Raw genomic sequence first — 20939 nt, 5'->3', positions numbered from 1 at the left:
TAGTGCCAGTCATTACTTCTGTTATTATCATCATCACGGGCATTATTTTTAGTTACTCAGATGAGCTAGATGCCTCTAATGCCAGCAGACAGGAACCCAGAGCAGTGGGCCCAGCATCGGGGTCCCAGCATCAGGGCCCTCCCCAGACCAGAGGCCGGGCACCTGGCAGAGGAAGGCAGCCAGCTGCCTGCAGGTAGAGCGTTCTGCCTTCGGCCCTGAAAGAATTCCGGGATTTGGTCACAGTCCCTCTGAGGAGACTCTGAGGGAGGCCAGGCCATGCTGCCCGGGGTGGGGCCCAGCCCTCCACCCTCCCTCTCCTTTTACACCCTTTCCGTGCACCCTTACTGTTAATACGTGCTGGCACTGTGCTCAACTCCAGGGGCGAGCGAGTGACCCCGTGAAGGTAACGCGTGGGCTCTTCCCTTGTCTCTCCAGCAGCTGACAGGCATGCAAACCAGAAAGCAGCCCCCTAGGCTGCACAGAGGGGGCTATGTGAGTTCCATCTTAAAGGCTAAGAGGGTTCACCAGGTGGAGAAATGGGGGGCCAGGACCTCCCAGGCAGAGCAGGGCCTGGTACTTCCAGGAACTGCCAGTGGCCAGAGCAGCTGGATGTGGGAGACGAGGCTGCACAGCCATCTGGAAATTAACCTGGGCGATGAGCTGTGAGCTTGTGTTTTTGCCGGAAGGGAGAAGGGACAGGGCCGTAATGTGGCCTCTGGAAACCATCCGGTGCCTGGTAACGTGGGGGTTCACTCATCCTCCTCCATTTGGTCATCGCTACTCTAAGGGTGGTCCTTGAGCAGCACCATCCCGTCCCCTGGGATCTGATAGAAGTGCAGACTCTCAGGCCCCTGAGACTTAACAACTCATGATCTGTACGTTCACAAGACCCCCGGGTTATTCATTAGCACACCACAGACTGATCCGAGACACCTTCCCAGACCTCTGTCAGGCAGGGCCCTGTAGGGGGAACAAGAAGTTTCTGGAAACCTAGCCTTGAATGCTGCCTTTATGCTTTAGCTGCATAATAGAACCTAACTCAGCAGGTTAGAAAGAGTTTATGCGAAGCCGGTGTAAGACCTGGCCCTGTGTCTGGCACAAAGCACATGATGGCAAAGCAGATGGGTCGCCATGTCCCACCGATGGAATCCATGGGCTCCCAAGCCCTTCCCAGGATCCCACATCAGGCTCATACCCCACCCAGGCCAGACTGCAGGAGAGGTGGGTCGCCTCCCCCATCAGAGCAGTCCATCATGATATCACCTGAAGTATGAAGGCCGGATCTTCTGCAGCCAACACTTCTTCTGCTCACCTTAACTCCTGAGCTTTCCCTTGTCCCACGGGCTCACCCCCGCAGCTGTCTGATCCTGAAGAGGGACTCTTGGTGTGGGTGCCACCAACTGTCCACCAAACACGGCCACCCTGGTACCTTGGGACAATGGAGGACATCAGATCGTTGCCGCTGCTTCCCTCACCCCTGTCCTGCCTCTGCCTCCTGGCCCAGGGGCACCCCACAACCCCACCTCTCCCATCAGTACCAGCGGCCTCTCTGCAGCCGGGGCCAGGATGACCAGGAGGAAGCTTAGCCTCCTATAGGGTCGGGTAGTTTTAATTAGATCTGCCTGCCTCAAGGCAGCCCAACTGCGCCAAAGCACATCAGGGAGTCGGCATTTCATGTCAATAAAGCTAACAAGACCCTTTCCGTTCAGATTAGCACCTGGCACTGACTTTTGAGACCCCCCCCCCACTGCGGCCCCTCCCCGAGCCACAGAGGAAGGGGGGGTGGGAAGACCCCTCCCTGGCCAGGCCCCTGCTGGGTGACCTAGGGGGAGGGTGACAAAATGGGGTGCGCCTGTGGGTGCAGGGAGCCTGCCAGTGCTCGGGAGGTTTTATTTGTGCATGAGGATGTGCTAATGAAATGTGTCGGTTCCTTTCTGCCGTGAAACTGTGTGTGTGCGTGTGTGTGTGTGTGTGTGTGTGGTGTGTATGTGTGGGGGGGGATATGGAGGATGTGGGAAGCTGGGTGTGTGTGTGTGTGTGTGTGTCTGGTGGTGTGTATGTGTGTGTGTGGTGTGTGTGTGTGCGGTGTGTGTGTGCATGTGGGTGTGGCGTGGCTGTGTGTGTGTGTGTGGGTGTGTGGGTGTGTGCGTGCGTGTGGGTGTGGCAAACAGGGTGAGGGCGGCACGGTCAGCCTTTAACTGGATCATACCAGAGCATCAGCTGGGCTAATCAGCAAGGCAACCAGGAGCTCCCGCTCAGATTAATGATTGCGGTATAATCTGAACAGATCCCGTGATTGGATGCACATCGTGGGCGATTGTGCCTGTGGCCTGGGAGCAATGCTGAGGGGTGGTCCGAGGAGGAGAGGCCAGGGCTCAGTTCTCTTCTTCCCCAACCCGCACCTTGACCCTGGGGTTTTCCCCCTAAGAAGTTAAAATTTCTCTCGGACCACCACTAACCCCCACTGCCTCCCCTGCGCCCCCGCCGCCCTCGCCCCATGCTGGGGGGCAGTGCTGTGGAAGGTGAGCGCTGTGTTAGGGGCTGAAACCTGGGGATTAGGTTGCCGGCGGCAGTGTAGACACAGGGCCAGGAGGGTGAGGTGAATCCAGCTTTGCTCTCCCGCTGCCCTCCTTCCCCTGTGAAGTGAGTGGGTTCCCATGGAAACCGTGATGTCCTGGGGAGCAGAAGAGTGTCAGGGAGTGAGGCCTGCCCAGGTGCTAGTGGGGCAGATGGCTCTGCTAGATATTAGCCTCTCCCCTGCAGGCTGAAAACCTCTCTGGAGCCTGGGAAGTGCTGAAGAAGTTCCTGTTAGTGAGAAGCCAATGCTGGGCTGGAGGCCTGAGGGAGGAGACACAGGCGGGTAATTGCCATCACACTTTGCTTCTCCGGTAAAAACGGGGCTTCAAACTGGGTTTCAGGTTCGGCACCCTGCTGAGAGTTTACATTTCCACCCCAGGCATACTGAACCTGAATCTACAGTTTAACAAGATCCCCAGGTGATTCTTCCGGATCCCCAGATATACATAAGAATCACCTGGGGGATCTTGTTAAACTGTAGATTCAGATTCAGTATACCTGGGGTGGAAATGCACATTCTCAGCAGGGGGTCGAACAACAACCAAAAAAACCAACCAGTTTGAAGCCCTGAAAAAAATGCTGGAGAACTTAGCTGCAGGCCAGGTAGGGAGGGTGAGATGGCCTGGCACCTATTTCTCCTTTGTGGCATTACTCACGGTTGGATTGTGTTCACGTTTGTGTTAACATTACTTCTGTTTCCCCAACCTGATGGTTAACTCCGTGAGGGCAGGGTCCGTGTCTTCTTGCTCATTACTTTATCCCCAGCACCTTAGAGTCGACAGCTTAGATGACCCAAAAAAAACCCAAACCCATTGCCATTGAATCAATTCCTGATTCCTAGCGACCCTGTAGGACGGAGTAGAACTGCCCTATAGGGTTTCCAAGGAGCGCATGGTGGATTCGAACTACAGACCCTTTGGTTAGCAGCTGAGCTCTTAATAACCGTGCCACAGGGTTTCCAGCTTAGATGAAGTAAGTTCTAAATCAATGCTTGTTGCGTGGAATGGATTGATTAAGTAAGAGAGGCAGAACCCCATAAACATACCATGTTTCTAGTCTGGTGTGCTGGCAAACTGGCTCTCATGGCGGGGGGAGGTGGGGGCAGGGAGCCCTGATTTGTAGCATTTGCTGATTTCCCTGGTGTAAATACTCCCACCGTGGCAGATCTCCGTGGTGTAAATACTCCCACTGTGGCAGATCTCCCTGGTGTGAATACTCCCACCGTGGCGGATCTCCCTGGTGTGAATACTCCCACCCTGGCTGATTTCCCTGGTGTGAATACTCCCCCCATGGCTGATTTCCCTATGTAAATACTCCCCCCATGGCTGATTTCCCTGGTGTAAATACTCCCCCCATGGCTGATTTCCGTGGTGTAAATACTCCCACCATGGCAGATTTCCGTGGTGTAAATACTCCCACCCCGGCTGATTTCCCTGGTGTAGATACTCCCCCAATGGCTGATTTCCCTGGTGTAAATACTCCCCCCATGGCTGATTTCAAACTACAAGCATGAAGCTACTAAACAGAGTTGGAAAGATAGGCACACAATGACTCTTACAAGCTGGTGCACACTGCTGGTTCCAGGTATAATGGGGCTTCTCCAAGACGATTTCCAGAATGTTGATTCTTAGGATTACCAGCACAGGTGACCATGCCAACTTCACCATATAACAAATAGGATGAATTTCTCTTGCAAAGACCATGCCCACTTTACTACCCGGTGAGGAAAATTTGAAAGTTCAAACCACACCCAGCCAGCCCAGCTACAGGTGCAAGGTGTCTTCTGCTGAGCAGGTTGCACACCTCAGACGCTGACTGTTGGGAATGGTTTTACTCTTACCTTTAGCCATGCGCCTACATTAATCGGTCCTCACTGTCCCAGGAGGTTCTGAATTTACAACATTCTCTCTTGATGAATTAGTACTTAGAACAGCGTCTGGCACAGAGTGAGTGCTTCACAAGTGTTTGCTACTATTTTTTCCCACCTGAACCCCAGGGCAGTGACTGTTCTGTCTCCTAGATTCTATCCAATAGCCAACCAGTTGCCATCAAGTTGACTCTGACTCATGGCTGGTGACCATGGCTCACTCAGTGGCTGATTTTTCAGAAGTAGATCACCAGGCCTTTCTTCCGAGGCCCCTCTGGGTAAACTTGAGCCTCCAACCTTTTGGTTAGCAGCCCAGTGTGTTAGCTATTTGCGCCACCCAGGGACACTGCCTATCTTTTTCTATCTGCTGAAACAAAGCACAACCCTCAGCCCCAACTTCCCCACTTTCTCTAGGGAGTTTCCAGCCCTTCCCTGGATGTCAGCTCAGGATCTCCTTCCTGGCAGCTCCAGAACCCCTGCGTTCTGCTGCCTCCCCCTCAGCTTCTCAACTGTCAGAACTTTGCCCCTCCACACAGCATTTCTAGGTCCTCACGTCAGTCTCATGTCCCCACAAACCACACATCTAAAGCTTCCACCCCTGTGGTCTATCCTCAGGTAGCTCTAGCTCAGTAACAGCATGTCTCAGTCATCTAGTGCTGCTATAACAGAAATACCACAAGTGGATGGCTTTAACAAAGAGAAGTTTATTCTCTCACAGTCCAGTAGGCTACAAGTCCAAATCCAGGGCATCAGCTCCAGGGGAAGGCTTTCTCTGTTGGCTCTGCAGGAAGGTCCATGTCATCAGTCTTCCCTTGGTCTGGGAGCTTCTCTGCCCAGGGACCTCAGGTCCAAAGGACACGCACGGCTCCCAGTACTGCTTTCTTGGTGGTATGAGGTTGAGGTTCCCACATCTCTCTGCTTGCTTCTCTCTTTTGTATCTCAGAAGCGACTGGCTTAAGACACTGTCTAATCTTGTAGGCCTCATCAGTATAACTGCTGCTAATCCATCTTATTACATTGTAGTGACAGAGTTTACAACACATAAGGAAAGCACATCAGATTACAAAATGGTACACAATCATACAATACTGGGAATCATGACCCAGCCAAGTTGACAGGTATTTTGGGGGGACACAATTCAATCCGTGACACAGCAATATGCATTTCTGAAGCCCTCTTTGTCTGACACCTGTTCCTTTCTTGTCCAGACTGGGTTCCTCTAGAATCCGTGCTTATTTAGGGAGGGACTGGGACAGGGCAGTGGGTAGTGCTTGGGAAGCTCCCCTCGAGACCATCCTCTGAAGGTCCCTGGTGTTCCAGGCTCCATCCTGATAATCCTGTAGCTAGAAGTGCCCATGCAGCCCGGCGGCAATGCTGGCCAGGGGTGAGCTTGGCCTCTAGAAATAGACTTGATGATAGCTAGCTTTGTCACCTTGGACAAGTTAATCCCTCTGAGCCTCTGTTTTCTCAACTGTAAAAAAGAAAATAGGAATAGCTAGAATAAAATTATGGGAGCCGTGGTGGTTCGGTGGTAGAATTCTCACCTTTCATGTGGGAGACCCGGGTTCAATTCCCGGCCAATGCAGCTCCTGCACAGCCATCACCCGTCTGTCAGAGGAAGGTTGCACGTTGCTCTGGTGCTGAACAGATTCAGTGGAGCTCCCGGACTAAGATGGACCAGGAAGAAAGGCCTGGCGATGTACTTCTGAAAATCAGTCAGCGAAAACCCTAGGATCACAACAGTCTGATCTGCAACTGCGGCCGATCGTGGGGATGGCGCGGGGCTGAGCAGCATTTTGTTCTGCTGCGCATGGGGTCACCGTGAGTCGGGAGTGACTCAGTGGCAGCGAACAACAGAATAAAATTAGATGTGATAATACCTGGCACACAGATGGGTGTTTGCTAGGTGGACCGAGGTGGGGTGAGGCAGGGTGAGGATGTTTCAACGCAGGGTCCAGCTGCTGTCCCTTTGGCACTGAGGGAGGTGGAAGTCAGGGCTTGGAGCGTGGCCTTTGGACTTAGAATGTCTGGGCTCACATTTTGGCTCTACCGCTGGTCCCTAAAGCTTTCTGTGTCTCAGTTTCCTCATATGAAAATAAGAGAATTGTCCTGAGGGTTCATTATGGACCCGGAACGCAGTGAACACTCCGTGGTGCCAGTCGCTGTTAGATGCTTAGGGAAATGCAAGCAGGGGCTGATGAGCCTAGAAGGTGAATGCTGAGAGGAAGTCAGGTGGTCTTCAGCGACCCTTCAGTTGAGCCTTACCGAGCCCTTCCATGTGTACAGCATCGTGTTAAGTTCTAAGAGGGGTCAGAGAGAAAGAAGACATGGTTCAGGGAGCGGGGGGAGGATAGACTGAGAAAGTCGTTACAGTGTAAGCTTGGCGCTTTGCATGCGCTCAAAATAATCTTTGTGGAACTGACAACAAGGGGTTCTGGCCCGTGGGGCAGTGTGGAGGGTTGTGTTGCTTCTCCCAAAGGAGGCAAAGCCCGAGAGAAACGACAGCCAAGCTGCCTTTCAAGGGGCTGGGCGGTAGATGGGGAGGGAGGACGCAGCCAAGGTTGGGCTGGACAGAGGGGCTGGCTCCTGTTGTAACCCTGGGAGCTGGCACTTCCTGATGAAGTGTCTTTGAGGGAACCCTTCCACCCTGCGACCTAAGGGTGTTCTGACTCCAGCAAGTCAACTCTGGGACTTAACTCTGTGCCTTTCCTGGTGTTGTCCTGGGTTGCTCCTGGAATGTGCTGGGTGAGGGGGCCTGAGAATGGTGTGTGAGAACACAGCCACTCCAGGGGGGAAGGCAGGACCAGAAGCCTCAAGCTAGGCCTCGGGACTAGGTGCTGGGGGCAGATGCTCCAGGCTGTATTCTGGGCTGGGGGCTCTAGCAGACGCTCTCTGCTTTTTGAAGCAGTTTTTTTCCCTGGGGAGTCCCTGGGTAGTACAAACAGTTAACATGCTCAGCGGCTAAGCAAAAGGTTGGCGGTTCAAGTCCACCCAGAGGTGCTTCGGAAGAAAGGCCTGGCAATCTACTTCTGCAAAACCAGCCATTGAAAACTCTGTGCAGCACAGTTCTGCTCTGACACCCATGGGGTCACCATGATCAGAGTCGATTTGATGCCACTGGTTTTGACTGGTTTGGTTTCACCAGCACAGAGGTAACACATTTTAGCTGTTGACACAGTCAGGAGCGTGATTCTGCTGGAGCCGTAATCTGAGAAGTAAGATTGGTACTCAGTTCTCCCCTGACGTCAGGCAAAGCCTATTCCCTGCCCTTTCTACCATGTCTGCAGGCTCCGCCACGCCAGCCCAGCCTCTGCAGGTGCTGCTGGCAGGCACAGCTGCTGAAGACACCTGGCTCAGGGAGCAGGTGTGTTCCAAGGCAGTGGGGCCCGCTGCTTCCAGGCTCAGCAGCCTCCTAGGTGCCCCGCCAAGACAAGGCCGACCGATGAGAGATCCGGTGTCTGGAATTCCAGCCACTTTTATCCTCACAAGGGTATGTTTAACCAATGCTAACAGCTGACAGTGCTTGGCATATAGAAGGCCCTCAATCAATGGTAGCTAAACTTGTTTAGTAATTACTGCGATATGTACTAGTCTGAATCTTCCCCCTTTCAGGAGGGAAGACAACCAGCAACCCACCCCCGGCCCCATGCAAACGGCACGGGATGGAGTGCAGTGGGAGAACAAGCAAGCTGGGCCTTTGAGGCTCATATGACCAGCAGCCTCTCCCGGAGGCTGGGCTAAGCCAGGCTGGCCCCTGTGTTAACCACAGCACCCTCTCTGCTTCTCCCAGATGCTGGTCCATTTCCTGGTTGAGTGGAAAATTCCTAAGACTGAGACTTCGGTCTGAGTTCTGACTCCACATTGGGGCTAATGATTTCACCTCTTAGGAGAAGCTTTCCTACCCCACAGAGTAGACATCAAATGAGAAAATCAAAGATCTGCAGAAACGTTAACGCTCTCTCCAAACACACACAGGTCTCGCTGGGGGAGGAGGGTCTTTGGGAAACTCATTTGTAAGGCAGAGGTTCTCCTGACATTCAGAGGGTAAGCTTGGGAACTCAGTCGTGCCACCCAGGTTGCATTACGACTCAAGGAGACAGTCGAGAGAAAAAGGGGACCGCGTGAAGTGATCCCAATAGTCGTTCTAAAAAGAACTCGTGGGAGAGAGAAAGAGCACGAGATTTGGAGTTTGGTTACCCAGATTTAAATCTCCATTCAGTCGCTTATTAGCTTGATGAAACTAACCACCTGGGACCTCAGTTTGCTTACCAGTACAATGGGAACAATAAGACTGTTGGGGTGTTTAAATGCAATAAACCAAAGAAGACCGAACCCATTGCTAGGGAGCTGATCCCGGCTCATGGAGACCCCATATGTTACAGAGCAGAATTGCTCCATACGGTTTTCTTGGCTGTAATCTTTGCAGAAACAGATTGCCAGGCCTTTCTTCTGAGGTGCCTCTGGGTGGGTTCAAACCACAAACCACTTGTACCACCCAGAGACCTCTTTAAATACAATAAACACATACGAAAGTATTTTGTAAGTCAGCACAGTGGGACCTGCTGCTAACCTACGAAGTGCCGTCAGATGGGTCTGGGTGTGTGTGTTCTGTCTCTGTCGGTTAGCTGCACTAACCTGTCCCCTCAGATAGTCTGCCTTCGGGGACAGGCTGAGTCTCCGGTAATTTGGATCAAAGCTCCCACCCACCTCACTAGCTGCCATACCTCAGGAAAGACGCTTCTCAGTTCCTTGAAATGAAGGGGCTGGACACGAAAACGTTCCCAGGGCGCAAGCTTTGGTTTCTTGGGGATTTTTGTACTTCTAGGCCAGCCAGTCTTAACATTCACTTTGTGGAGATTTCAAATTCATTTCAAAAAATGAAAAGAATGTGTTGGGGTGTGTATGAGTGTGAGTGTATGGGCGGGGGAGGGGACTGAGCAGACTGTGACCTGCCCTGAGCCCCATACTTGCCAGGAATGGTCCTGCCCACCCACCTGGGGGAGGAGCGCTGGGTGGGAGCCCAGGAACCCTGACAGATGCAGTTCCAATTTAGTAACAAGAAGCCCTCTCCAAGGCAACCGAGACCAACACACCACCCACCGGGCAGGGCTAAAAATACACCCACATGGCTTCAGCGTCACACCTGAAGTAAAAATACGTCCACCCCGGGGCTGGGGGCTTGTTCTTGCCCACCCCACTCTGCTCTCTCCATCTGGTGTCTTCCAGAGGAGGAGGTGTGGAGGGCTGGCCCAGCACCTTCCTCCTCACTCACTCCTTCCCACCAGGACCCAGCCGGCACCCACCCCACAGGGGAGCCCTAAGGAGGCAGGTCCTTCTGTAGCAGCTGTGGCCAGAAGCGGCCAGCTGGCAGCGTCTGAAGGAAGGGCTGCAGTAGAGGTGGCTTGTGAGCCCAAAAGGACTGCAGGGTTGTTGCTCAGAACCTGCATTCCCACCATTGTTGCTTTCTTCCTTCATTCATTTTATTCCTCTTCATTCATTCACCAACTATTTATTGATCCTCTGCTCTGTGCCACACACTGCGCTCGACCTTTGGGAATTCTCAGACAAGGTCACTGACTGGAGGAGCTCACCACGTAGTAAGACAGACACCTTCACAGGTAACTAGACTTAGTAAAATTCAGTAAATGTCATACGGGAAATAAAAATAAATTTTTATTGGCAGTGCTTTTTTGATTTAAAAATTGAGGTTCTGAGTTGTGATAAATCGTAAACTGCCTCTCCCACTCCTTTCTGTATTTGACTTGGCACGTGGACTTGATTTTCCTGCCAAATGAGTCAGTGGAGATGGGAATATAAATTGATCAGAGCGGATGGTGGCAATGTTGCCCTGAATAAAAAAGGTGCCCCACATCCTTCCAGGGAAATGGAAGAAGCATTAATTGATAGATTACTAAGTGCCCGACACTCTACATGCTTTTTCATCTCATCCTCAGGATAACCTTCATGACAGGTGTTATCCCTCGTCTAGAAAAGGGGAAACTGAGGCTCAGGGACATTGAGAAAATTGCCCAAAGCCGCACAACTGTCTGACCCCAAAGCCTGTGCTGGTTTCAGATCACCAAGTATCCCATCCCAAATTGTGAGTGAGGTCAAGGGGAAAACCCCAAAGCATTTCCTGTGATGGTTCAGAGAAGACCGTGGTTCTTCTTGCTCGGAGGGAATCAGGGGAGACTTCATGGAACAGATGGCATTTTGAGCTGGATCCGGAAGCTCATTAGAAGGGAGGTGTAGAGATAGTTAAAAAAAAAAAAAAAAAAAAAAACAGTTGCTGTAGAGTCAATTCTGACTCATGGTGACCCCGTGTATGTCAGACTAGAATGGTGCTCCATAGGGTTTTCAATGGCTGAGTTTTCAGAAATAGATCACCAGGCCTTTCTTCCAAGGTGCTTCTGGGACTCAAACCTCCAACCTTTCAGTTAGCAGTCAAGAGAGTTAACTGTTGGCACCACCCAGGGACATGGGAGAAGGCAATTCAGAGGGAAGGAACAGATGAAGCAAAAGCACAGGGCATATGTGGAGAACAAGCGCAGCTTGTCTGACCTACTGAAGGGGCGTGGTGAAAATACAGGCGCCCAGTGCCTACCTGTTGTCCCTCCAACCACCCCCTGTCTCCGCCAAGTCTGTCTAAGAGAAATACTGAGCTGAGGCCACGTCACGAAGAGCCTTGAGTGTCCGTCTGAGGAGTGTCGGCTTCATCAGCACCCAGGAGAAATGTCCTTGCTTGTTCGCAGAACGGGTGCTTGTAATGGGCCCTCTGACGGTGAACAGGTGCCCAGGAAAGGGCAGAGCAGTCCTGGAAAGCGTCTCTAGGATGCTGTCTTTGATTCTGTGACCCAGTGACCTTTAGCCTGGGGCACTAAACACAAAGGGTCAAAATGCCAGCCCCTGGGTAGGTTTCTGGGGAGCTGGGTCTTTAGCAGCTTGAGACAGCCACTGTGCGTGTCAATGGAAAGTCGGGTGGGCAGCTAGAGGACAGCCTGGTCACTGCTCTGCCACCTCACAGGCCAAGAGACAAATGTCCTCTGGAGTAGTCTGACCCTGATCAGGTCTGTGGGCCCGCTGACCTATCACCGAGAATCTCCACATACAAACCAGAAATCCAAACCACTTTCTATTGAGTAGACCCCAACTCATGGAGACCCTATTTGTGTCAGAGTAGAAATGTGCTCCATAGGGTTTTCAGTGGCTGACATTTTGGAAATGGATTGCCAGGCCTTTCTTCTGAGGAGCCTCTGGGTGGACTCGAACCACCCACCTTTCAGTTAGCAGCCCAGCACTTAACCGTCTCACCACTCGGGGACTCACTCCCCACGTGTTGTTAGTTGTTGTCATGTTGATTTTGACTCACAGCAACCCCAAAGAGGAACTGCCCCATAGGGTTTTCTAGGCTGTAATCTATTTACGGGAGCAGATTGCCAGGTCTTCCTTCCGTGAAGCCGCTGGGTGGATTTGAGCAGCTTTCAGTGAGCAGCCGGGTGCTTTACTATGGCGCTATCAGGCCTCCTTTGCCCTCCGGCCCTATGTCCCGGCGAAGACAGGCCTGCGGCTTCGGCCTCCTCCATCCCAACTGGAAGAAGCCACAGGGGCTCCAGGAAAGGGTGAGCTGAGATAGTGGGCTCCCTCGCCCCACCTCCATCCGCTGGAGACGAGGTGAGGGAGGACCCGTGGGCTCAAGGTCAGTCACAGGGAGAGGCGGTGGACGGCACAGGCGTACTGCCACACACTTGGCTGGACGCATGATTGAGGTCTGCAGTTCTGGGCAAGGTCACAAGGAAAGGATGGCTGAGAGGCTCAGAAGTGACGAGGTGGCATGTCTGTGAATCAGAAAGTTTATCACCCAGAAAGAGCCCGACCGAATGTCTCCCTCTGCCTGCGACCACCCTTCCGTCCACCCTTCCGTCCACCCTCCCTCGTCTTTGGTGCTCTGTGTCGATCTCCAGTATCTGTTCTCTCTCTCTGTCTCTCTCTGTCTCTCTCATCCTCGTATCTCTATCTCTCCAAAGCGCTACGTGTTTGCATTCTTCCTAACTTCTTCTGTCTCTACCATGACCCTGAAATACTGCTTCTCTGTTTCCACTTCTCCCCTGAGCAAGAAAAAATGTTTTTAATTCTTTTTTAATTCAGGTCGTCCAAGAAGGAAGGCAGATGGAAAAGGGCCCAACAATCTTTCCTTGAGTCTTTTTAACAAAACGACATGCGCTTCAGCCGTATGGGGAACTTTAGGGACAGACGAGGGGCCTATCCGTTATGAGAATTACCAAGAGGTCGGGGTCTTCCATCCCAGGAAGTCTTTGAAAATGTTAGGAAAACCCACAGCCCAGTTTAGGCTAAGAATATCTGCCTCGAGGCGGGTAGGCTTCTCTCAGGAGCCACCCCAGAGGTGGAGGCAGGATTTCTTTGCCCGGAAGAAAAAATGGGGCTTGAACAAGGGGTCTCAGCATTTCTGTTGCTCGAGAGAGGGTGGTGTTCACCCCTGCGAAGGGATCCCTTGAAACCCTGCCCTATTTCCCTTCCATTGGACAGCCCACACCTCTGGCCCCACTCTGGGCATTCCGTCTCTCCCCTGGACAGCCTGCATCCTCTGGTCCCACACTGGGCATTCCGTCTCTCCCTTGGACAGCCCACACCTCTGGCCCCACGCTGGGCATTCCATCCTTCCCTTGGACAGCCCACACCTCTGGCCCCATGCTGGGCATTCCGGGCCAGCGAATTTGGGCGAGATGTAAAAACACAAAGGCAGAAATGTCAGAAGTAATTAAACCAAAAGACGGTTAAACCCCTGTAGAAATCAACACATCCGGTTTAATCACCTTCTTAAGCTAGCACAAGACTGCAATTCTGTTGAGAGAGGTTCTTTATTTCGTTGGATCGTTAAAGGCAACTGCATATCTTGAGCTTGATTTTAGTTCAGATGCTCCTGGGGAGCAGCGATGAGGGTGGGGGCAGGGTGGGGGGCTCAGGAAAGAAAAAAGAAATAATAAAAGGGTGTTTGGGATAGTCTCCTCTCCCGTCCTCCCGCCTCTGTCCGCACTCCTGGAGCCGCTCCCGCCCTGGCAGCACCCAGGCGGAGGCACAGTGCTGAATGTGCTAAATTAGGCCATTAGAGAAATTCATTTCTCTTTATTAGTCTGTGTCAAATCCTTTTTATTAGTGGCTTGAAACGACCTCTCTTCTGCAGTAAAATGTCATGCCAGTTCACTCCTTTTATTTGTTCTGCACTGACGAGGCTCAGCCTCTCACTGAATTAGTGAGTGAGATTTATTTCCTCCAAATTCTGAACGGCTTAAGAGAGATTGGGGTGGGGGGGTCAGGCGGGAGAGGCCTGGAGGGGGAGTGGGGAAGGGGAGTAGGAGGTCTCGAGATGGGTGAGCTCTGATGGAAGTCAAACGCCCTGGAAATAAGGTCCGATGGTTATCTTTCATGCCTTGTTCACTGCCTTCGGGGCACTGGGGCCGAGCTGCCACTTTCCAGCTTCTAGCCCTCCAAAGGGTAGTCATTCCCAGTGGAAGAGATCTGGATGGCCAGAAGAGGAACTCCTTAAAAGCCATTTTCCAGTTGTACAAACTGAGGCTCAGGGAAGGCAGGGATAACAGAACCAAGTTCCCACATCTAATTGGAAACCCCCTCTCTGGTTCAACCATTCGTGTCCCAGGCACCAAGGATGCTCAGCTCGGTGGTCCCTGCCCTATTGACCCCACCCTCCCCCTAAGCTTGCAGCTGAGGCTGCTGGAAAGGACTCCTTGCGGGTAGCCGCCAGCCTCATCGCCAGCCTTACGGGGCGGTGTTGGAGGGTAGCTTAGAACACATGGGTCAACCCGCAGGCAGGCGCAGGCCGGGCGACAGGGGAAGGGGTAAATGACTGTCCCAGAACCAGGCTGGGAATACCTTAGAAAAGCCCACGGCCGCACTGCAGCCCTGAAACCCAGCTGAGTCTCTGGGAAACGGAGCTTGTTTCTCAAGGGGCGGGTAGCAGTCTGGGTTCGTGGAGGGATTCGGGTGCAGCACCCGAGAGCCAGGGCCGCCCCCTGACCCCGGCTGGGTCCGTAAGAGCAGGTGTGGGTAAGCTTGGTGCCACGGTAGCTCAGTGACATGGATGGGCTCCTGGGGTTGGGGTGCAGGGAACCAGAGGCAGGAGCTGGGAGGCTGGGGCCTGAGAAGGGAGGATTTGGGAGCTGATGTACAGATAGATCACTGTCCTCCAGCCCTGACTGTTCAGTCCTCAGGCTGGTGGGAGAGGCAGGGGCTGCCAGCATGCATGATGTCTCTGCCCTGTGCTCCACGGACCCTTAGTTAACTTAGGGGGAAGAACAGAAAGCATGCTCCCCTGTTTTGAGAGAGCAGAAACACCCCCAGAGAAGTCTACCACCCCTCATTCTGGAGAGACCTGACACCTAGAACCGAAAAGGGCTTATAAAAGGGACCCATGCTAAGCGTCTCTGCACAGAAGGTGCGTGTGTTCCCATTGCAGCTGACAGTGCTGCCCACCGCCCCCGCAAGCCCAGCTTTGTCTGAGACATATAAGGTGCCTCATGATCGGACCCCGCTTACCTCTTCATCCTCCTCTCCCTCCACTGCCCTCCTGACTACCTCCATCCACCCACACCGTCTGGGTTTTGTTCCTGAAACAGGCCACGCTCATTCCTGTCTCAGTGCTCTGCCCTTGCTTTTCTCCTGCTTGGAACGTCCCGCCCTCCGATCTCTGCAAGACTGCCTCCTCATCATTCGAGGCTTAACTGAAATGTCACCTCCTCAGGGAGGCCCTCCCTGACCACCCTGAGTACAGCTTTTCCCCCTGCAGGAGCAAGCAGAGTAGCAGAGGAGACAACCCTCCTTTTCCCCGCCCCAACCCTAGTGCTGGTGGCCAGGGCACTGAATCGCCGTAGATCCTTCTTCCCCACCCCACACACCACTTGTGCTGTGTACACAGAACACACAGTTCCCACACACAGATGGCATACAAATAACGCATAGCGCATGCATGCACACTGTGTACAATATACAGTATATTCACAGCACACAAAATCTGCACCCAAATTGCCTACACACAATGCACGCGTGCACACATACTGCACACATACACCACCATTTGTGCACACACAAAGCAAACATATGGGACAGCGCATACACACAACACACGCTTGCTCTCCTTGACAGCATACACTCAACCACGGTGCACACGCGTGCACACGCACGCACTCACGCACGCACGCACAAACAGACCTTCCCCTCTTCATTCGGCAGCTGCCCACTCTCCCTCCAACCTGCGAGAGAGAAATGTGCGCTGACCGCAGGGCTGCCTCGGGGCTGGGGGCTCGGGGCTGTGCTCCCACCACCTGGCACGGTGCTGCGGATTATTAGTTCCTGGTAATTTAGGGCCCTTGTACAGAGTCGATTTGTGCCTTTCATTCCTAATTGATCTAGTGGCTGTTTAAATGGCAGCAGGCATCTGTTGAAAGCAAGGAGGTTCATAAGGCGCAATAATTCATAACACCGTCTGGAATTTGCCTTTCATGTCCCTCAGCTAAACCGCTGCAGGGCTCTGCTTAAATTACAGCCACTGAGGCTTTTTTTGGTATTCCACTCAGGGCCAGGAGAATCTTGCATTAAACTGGGATCAGGTTAGATTAGACTATAATATGCTGCAGTATTAGTGGCTGCAAATGAAGACTTATACCGGAGTTTAACTCCTTCACCTGGTTTTCTCTTTGTCTTCAGCCAGATGGCCAGGCTAACCTATTGTTTGCCCCACCAGCTTCCTATCGGGGCTGGATAGATCTTCTAGCAGCTTGGGGCTGCAGATGGGCCACTCCCGGCTTCTCACCTTTTTCCTGCAGACTGTGCACCCAGCCTATGGCCTTGGGGCCCAGTTGTTTATGTATCAGGTCCCAAATCAAAGGCTGGGAGATTAGGTCCAGGGACAGGTATTGCCCCACCAATCGGCTCATCCGCAGCAGGAATTTATCTCCACTTGCCTGCCACTGCCGGTGAGCCTGATTTAAAAAAACAAAAACCCATTGCCGTCAAGTCGGTTCCAACTTGTGGCAACCCCATGTGTTACAGAGTAGAACTGCTCCACTGGGTTTTCTTGGCTGTAATGTTTACGAAAGCAGATTGCCAGGCCTTTCTTCCATGGTGCTGCTGGGTAGGTTCGAACCGACAAACTTGCAGTTAGGAGTCAAGTGCAAACCATTTACACCACTCAGGGAACTAAGCCTGATTAGAAAGACCAATAAGATGTAGGTGTGAGTGTGGATAGGGGAAGCCACTTCCTGATTTTTGGCGAGAATTATAAGAATTCAGAATGGGACAGGCTGTTAGGGGCTCCCCTGCCCACTTACAAGCATGCATGGACTAGATGCTCAGTCACAGCGTCTGGAGAGAAAAAGCATGGTCTGTTTTTTTCCTCTTCAGGATTTACTACACGGTCCAGTATGGTAGCCACTCGCCACACGAAGCTATTTAAATTTAAATGAAACAAAATTAAAAATTCAGTCTCCTAGCGATAACAGCCATGTTCCAAATGGCCAATGGCCAGATGTGGTGAGTGGCTAACCCATTGGACAGCGGGAATTATAGAGTGTTTCCATCACTGAAGAAAGTTCTTTTGGACGGCGCTGGCTAGGACATCCCTGTTGGCAGAGGGTGACTGGGACTCAACATGCGTCCTCCTCTTCTCCCAATAAACAAGGCTTACCTAAAAAGAAAGGAGCCAGGTTTGGTGGTCCCGGAAGGCTGAGCAAAGAGACAGGGAGAGATGTGCAGATGTGTTTTGGGAACCCCTCTGGAAGGGAATGGGGCTGTCCAGAGTCCAATGTCAACAGCCCATGCACACGCACACACACATGCTGAGCTTTGAGATGCAGTCATTCATACATGCTGTGGAAATACACATGATATGTCCTCATACATGAACATCAAGCGTACCCACAGGTAACACGTATGGATTCAAGAAGTGTTTGTTGAGATCCACATCCTCTGCTACACTCCAGCCATGCAGTGATGAATGGAGTGAACTTGATTCCTGCCCTTATACAGCTCACAGTCTAGTGAGGAAGGCAGAAGATAAAACAGACAACTCAGCGTGCTATCAGCATAGGCTGGGGGCATCAGGGAAGTTCCCAGAACTGGTGATGTCTAAGATCAGGCCCCTAGAGCTATGCAGGCGAGCACTTCAGCTCACGTTGATACATACACGCACTGGAGAACCATGCACACATCCACACACACTCACATACTCTTCCATTCCTCCATTCCTTGACTCATTCAGTCACTCACCAACTACTTATTAAGTACTGCTGTAAGCGTGCACAGGCAAGGCCCTAGGGATACAATGATGGTTAAGATATGTACGACTTCAAGGAAGATAGTGAACAAATAACTATGCAACCAATCATTTAATTACCATTGTGCTGAGTGTGTGACGATGGAAAATTGCAGAAATATGTTAACGTGTAATAGGGTGTGCAACCTAAACAGAGTCTGCCAACAGATGCAGGACATGGGGAGAGCTCCGTCCACCATGTGCGGACATGTGTCCTGGCCACACACACACCCTGCACACACCGTGCAAACCCACAGACGCACACATATGCTGCCCTCAGCTGGCTCCAGACAGCGACCAGTGGGATGTGACCTCTCACTGATATTCACGGCCAGGACTTTTCTGGACACTTCCCACATTTCCTTCCCGTGGTGACCCTGAGCCAGAAATGGACTCCTATTTCTTTGAAGGGCTATAACTCATCATCCCTCACCACATCCATGCAGCTTGTCTGGCCAAAAAGAACAGGCAGGCACCCATGAGTAGGACTAGAAGCCTTCTGAGGCCCCAGGAACCAGGAGCCTGGAGTCTCCATGCCATGGCATGAGATGCTGCCATCTTGGTTGAGCATGGGGACCAAGAACATCCTCAAGGAGTGGGACCTCGGGAGAAGAAGTGATGGGAATGTGGGCAGGGGCCCTGGTGGCTTCCAAGCCCAGCCAGCAGCATGGTCTCTGTGTGTGCACATGTGTGAGCTCTTGATGTCCCCGCAGGCACCCTCTTTTCCCACTCCTGACGCTGCTGTTTGAGAAGTGTGAACAGGCCACCCAGGGCTCTGAGTGCATCACCTCCGCCAGCTTTGATGTGGACATCGAGAACTTTGTCCACCAGCAGGAGCAGGAGCACAAACCCTTCTTCAGCGATGACCCAGAACTGGACAATCTGGTAAAGACCCTCCAACCCCCACCCTGGCTAGGGTCCTCCTACCCTCTGATCCCTTCCTAATACCCTAGAAATGCTTTCATTAACTCATTCTGCAGATACTTGTGAGTGAGCACTATGTGGCAGGCATTAGATGTATCGTTCTAGAAGCTGAGAACCATTTCTAAGTTCCTTAAAACTGGAGCTCCACGCAGAGGTTTTGCTGCCAAAATTCTCCCGCTCTCTGTGTGGCACCAGCATCTTACTACCCACCCTCTTGCAGCCCAGAGGAGACAAACCCGTTGCCCTTTAGTGGATTCCGACTCATAGCGACCCTATAGGACAGAGTAGAACTACCCCATAGGGTTTCCAAGGCTGTAATCTTCATGGAAGCAGACTGCCACATCTTTCTCCCACAGAGCCACTGGTGGGTTCGAACTGCTGACATTTCGGTTAACAGCCGAGTGCTTAACCACTGCTCCACAGGGGCTCGTTAGAGAAGACCAAAAGAGGGTCATAACAGCCCAGACGTCTGGGGTAGCTGTTCTGAGGGCTGGAGTCCCGGCATGTTAGTTATCTGTCTGGGCTGCCCAGAGAGATGCGGATGGCTGGTGAGCTTCGGTGTGGGTGTTGTTGCCAGGGTAACATGCTCAAGGCCATCCACAGAGAAAGACCTGGAGACGCAGTTATGTGGAGAGACGGCCAGCACAGATCCTGCCTATTTAGGGGGTCACAGTCGATCAGGTTCCCAAACCTAGTGTGACGCCCAGAGCATCACGACAGATTTATAAACACGTATTCTTGGGCCCCACGACCTGGAAGTTGTGAGTCAGTAAATTAGGTGGGGCTTGTGAATCCGCATTTCTTAAAGTCTCCAGGGTAGTTTCAACCATGAGTTAGGCTCGGTCACCCCGAGACAGTTAACGTCTGAAATTCTCGTCCATCCCTAGGAACCTGCTGGGGGAGAGTGCCAGGTGGGCTTCTCTGTGGGTTCACACCATAGTCATCCCGGAATGATGAACCACAATGCTTGATTTTCTGTAGGTGGATTATCCAGACTGTGCACAGGGAATTTGGGAACTCTGCAAAAGTTCCCCTCCCCACGCACACACACTCAAATACCTCTCACCTCCAGAGTTTAGCCAGTACCTGCTCCCCAAAGGGAAACAGAATTAGAAAAACAAACGTGGTTCCAGGAAGGAAGGAATAAAAAGTACACACACGCACTCACACACAGACACACACTTGCACACACACACAGCACACTCACACACACCGCACGCACACACCTGCACGCACACGCACGCACTCACACGCACAGCGCACCTGCAGAACAGATGCAGGTGACTTTGGCATTGTTCTACGCTGTGAATTACCCACCCCACTGCTTCTCTCAGAGTGACCTCCGGTACTTTATGGAGTCCTGAAGAGCTTCTGGGAGAGCCCACGCTGGCCTGGATATTTGCCGAGTGTTACGGAGGCTGGCATTTAGAGGGAGGCAGCAGGACTCCGCTCATCCCTTCAGGGCCTGAGCAGCCCCAGACAGCCCCACTGTCTCTTGGGGCCCTGGCTGCTCCGCCCTCCCCATCCCTTGGGAAAGCTCTCCCCAGGCAGGTTCTCCCACTGGAAGAAGTGCAGGCTGCTCTGCCCCGGCCATGCCTTCTGGCTGGTTAGAACAGCAGAGCTGCAGGTGGAAAGCAGACCACAGCAGCCAGGACATGAGGCAGCCACTTATGGGGGAGCTAGAATGGACCTGGGGGGCCATGGCCCTCTCCCCTCGCCTTACACTCACAAGCAACTGAGGCCAGGGTTGGTGTGGAAGTGCCTGAAGTCAGGCTGAGTAACGGGGGAGTGTTTTGCTATCAGTCACATCAGTGCTGACTCACGGTGACCCCACCTGTGCAGACTAGAACTGCCCATAGGGTTTCCAAGGCTGTCACCTTTTGGAAGCAGATTGCCAGGACTTACTTCCAAGGTGCCTACTGGGAAGTACTATGGGTAGGTTTGAATCGCCAACTTTTCGGTTAGCAGTCCAGCACTCAACTGTTTGTCCCATCCAGAGACTCGTCTAAACAGGAGGAGTTCTGCAGCAACTAGCTTTCATTCCCCACCACCACCTGCCAGGGGGACTCTGGAAGACCCACTGAGGAAAGCCTGTTACAGCAGAGCCTGGAAAATGCCCCAAGTGGCCAGCACTGTGCTTTCCCCTTGCCCACACTGCCCAGGGCTCTCAGCTCCATGCTTTCCCCCTGCGCACACTGCCCAGGGCTCTCAGCTCCGTGCTTTCCCCCT

At 52.6% G+C, this 20939-nt stretch overlaps 1 protein-coding gene and 1 non-coding gene across 4 annotated transcripts in view; both read left to right on the top strand.

Annotated features, from left to right (window-relative positions):
• The window catches only part of PKNOX2 (PBX/knotted 1 homeobox 2), a 349742-nt gene that overhangs the window by 275925 nt on the left and 52878 nt on the right, over positions 1–20939 (top strand). For all 3 annotated transcript variants that reach the window (XM_004379358.1, XM_004379359.1, XM_004379357.1), the window contains one exon: positions 18500–18671. In XM_004379358.1, the coding sequence (XP_004379415.1) occupies positions 18500–18671 (172 nt within the window). The remainder of the gene's footprint in view (positions 1–18499; positions 18672–20939) is intronic.
• TRNAE-UUC (transfer RNA glutamic acid (anticodon UUC)) lies at positions 5959–6029 on the top strand. Its single transcript has one exon. It is a non-coding gene; the product is annotated as a tRNA-Glu (tRNA).

Source organism: Trichechus manatus, unplaced genomic scaffold (assembly GCF_000243295.1).
Source record: "Trichechus manatus latirostris isolate Lorelei unplaced genomic scaffold, TriManLat1.0 scaffold00064, whole genome shotgun sequence".
Taxonomy (NCBI): domain Eukaryota; kingdom Metazoa; phylum Chordata; class Mammalia; order Sirenia; family Trichechidae; genus Trichechus; species Trichechus manatus.
Note: the sequence above shows the minus strand (reverse complement) of the source record. Positions and strands in the feature narration are given on the sequence as shown.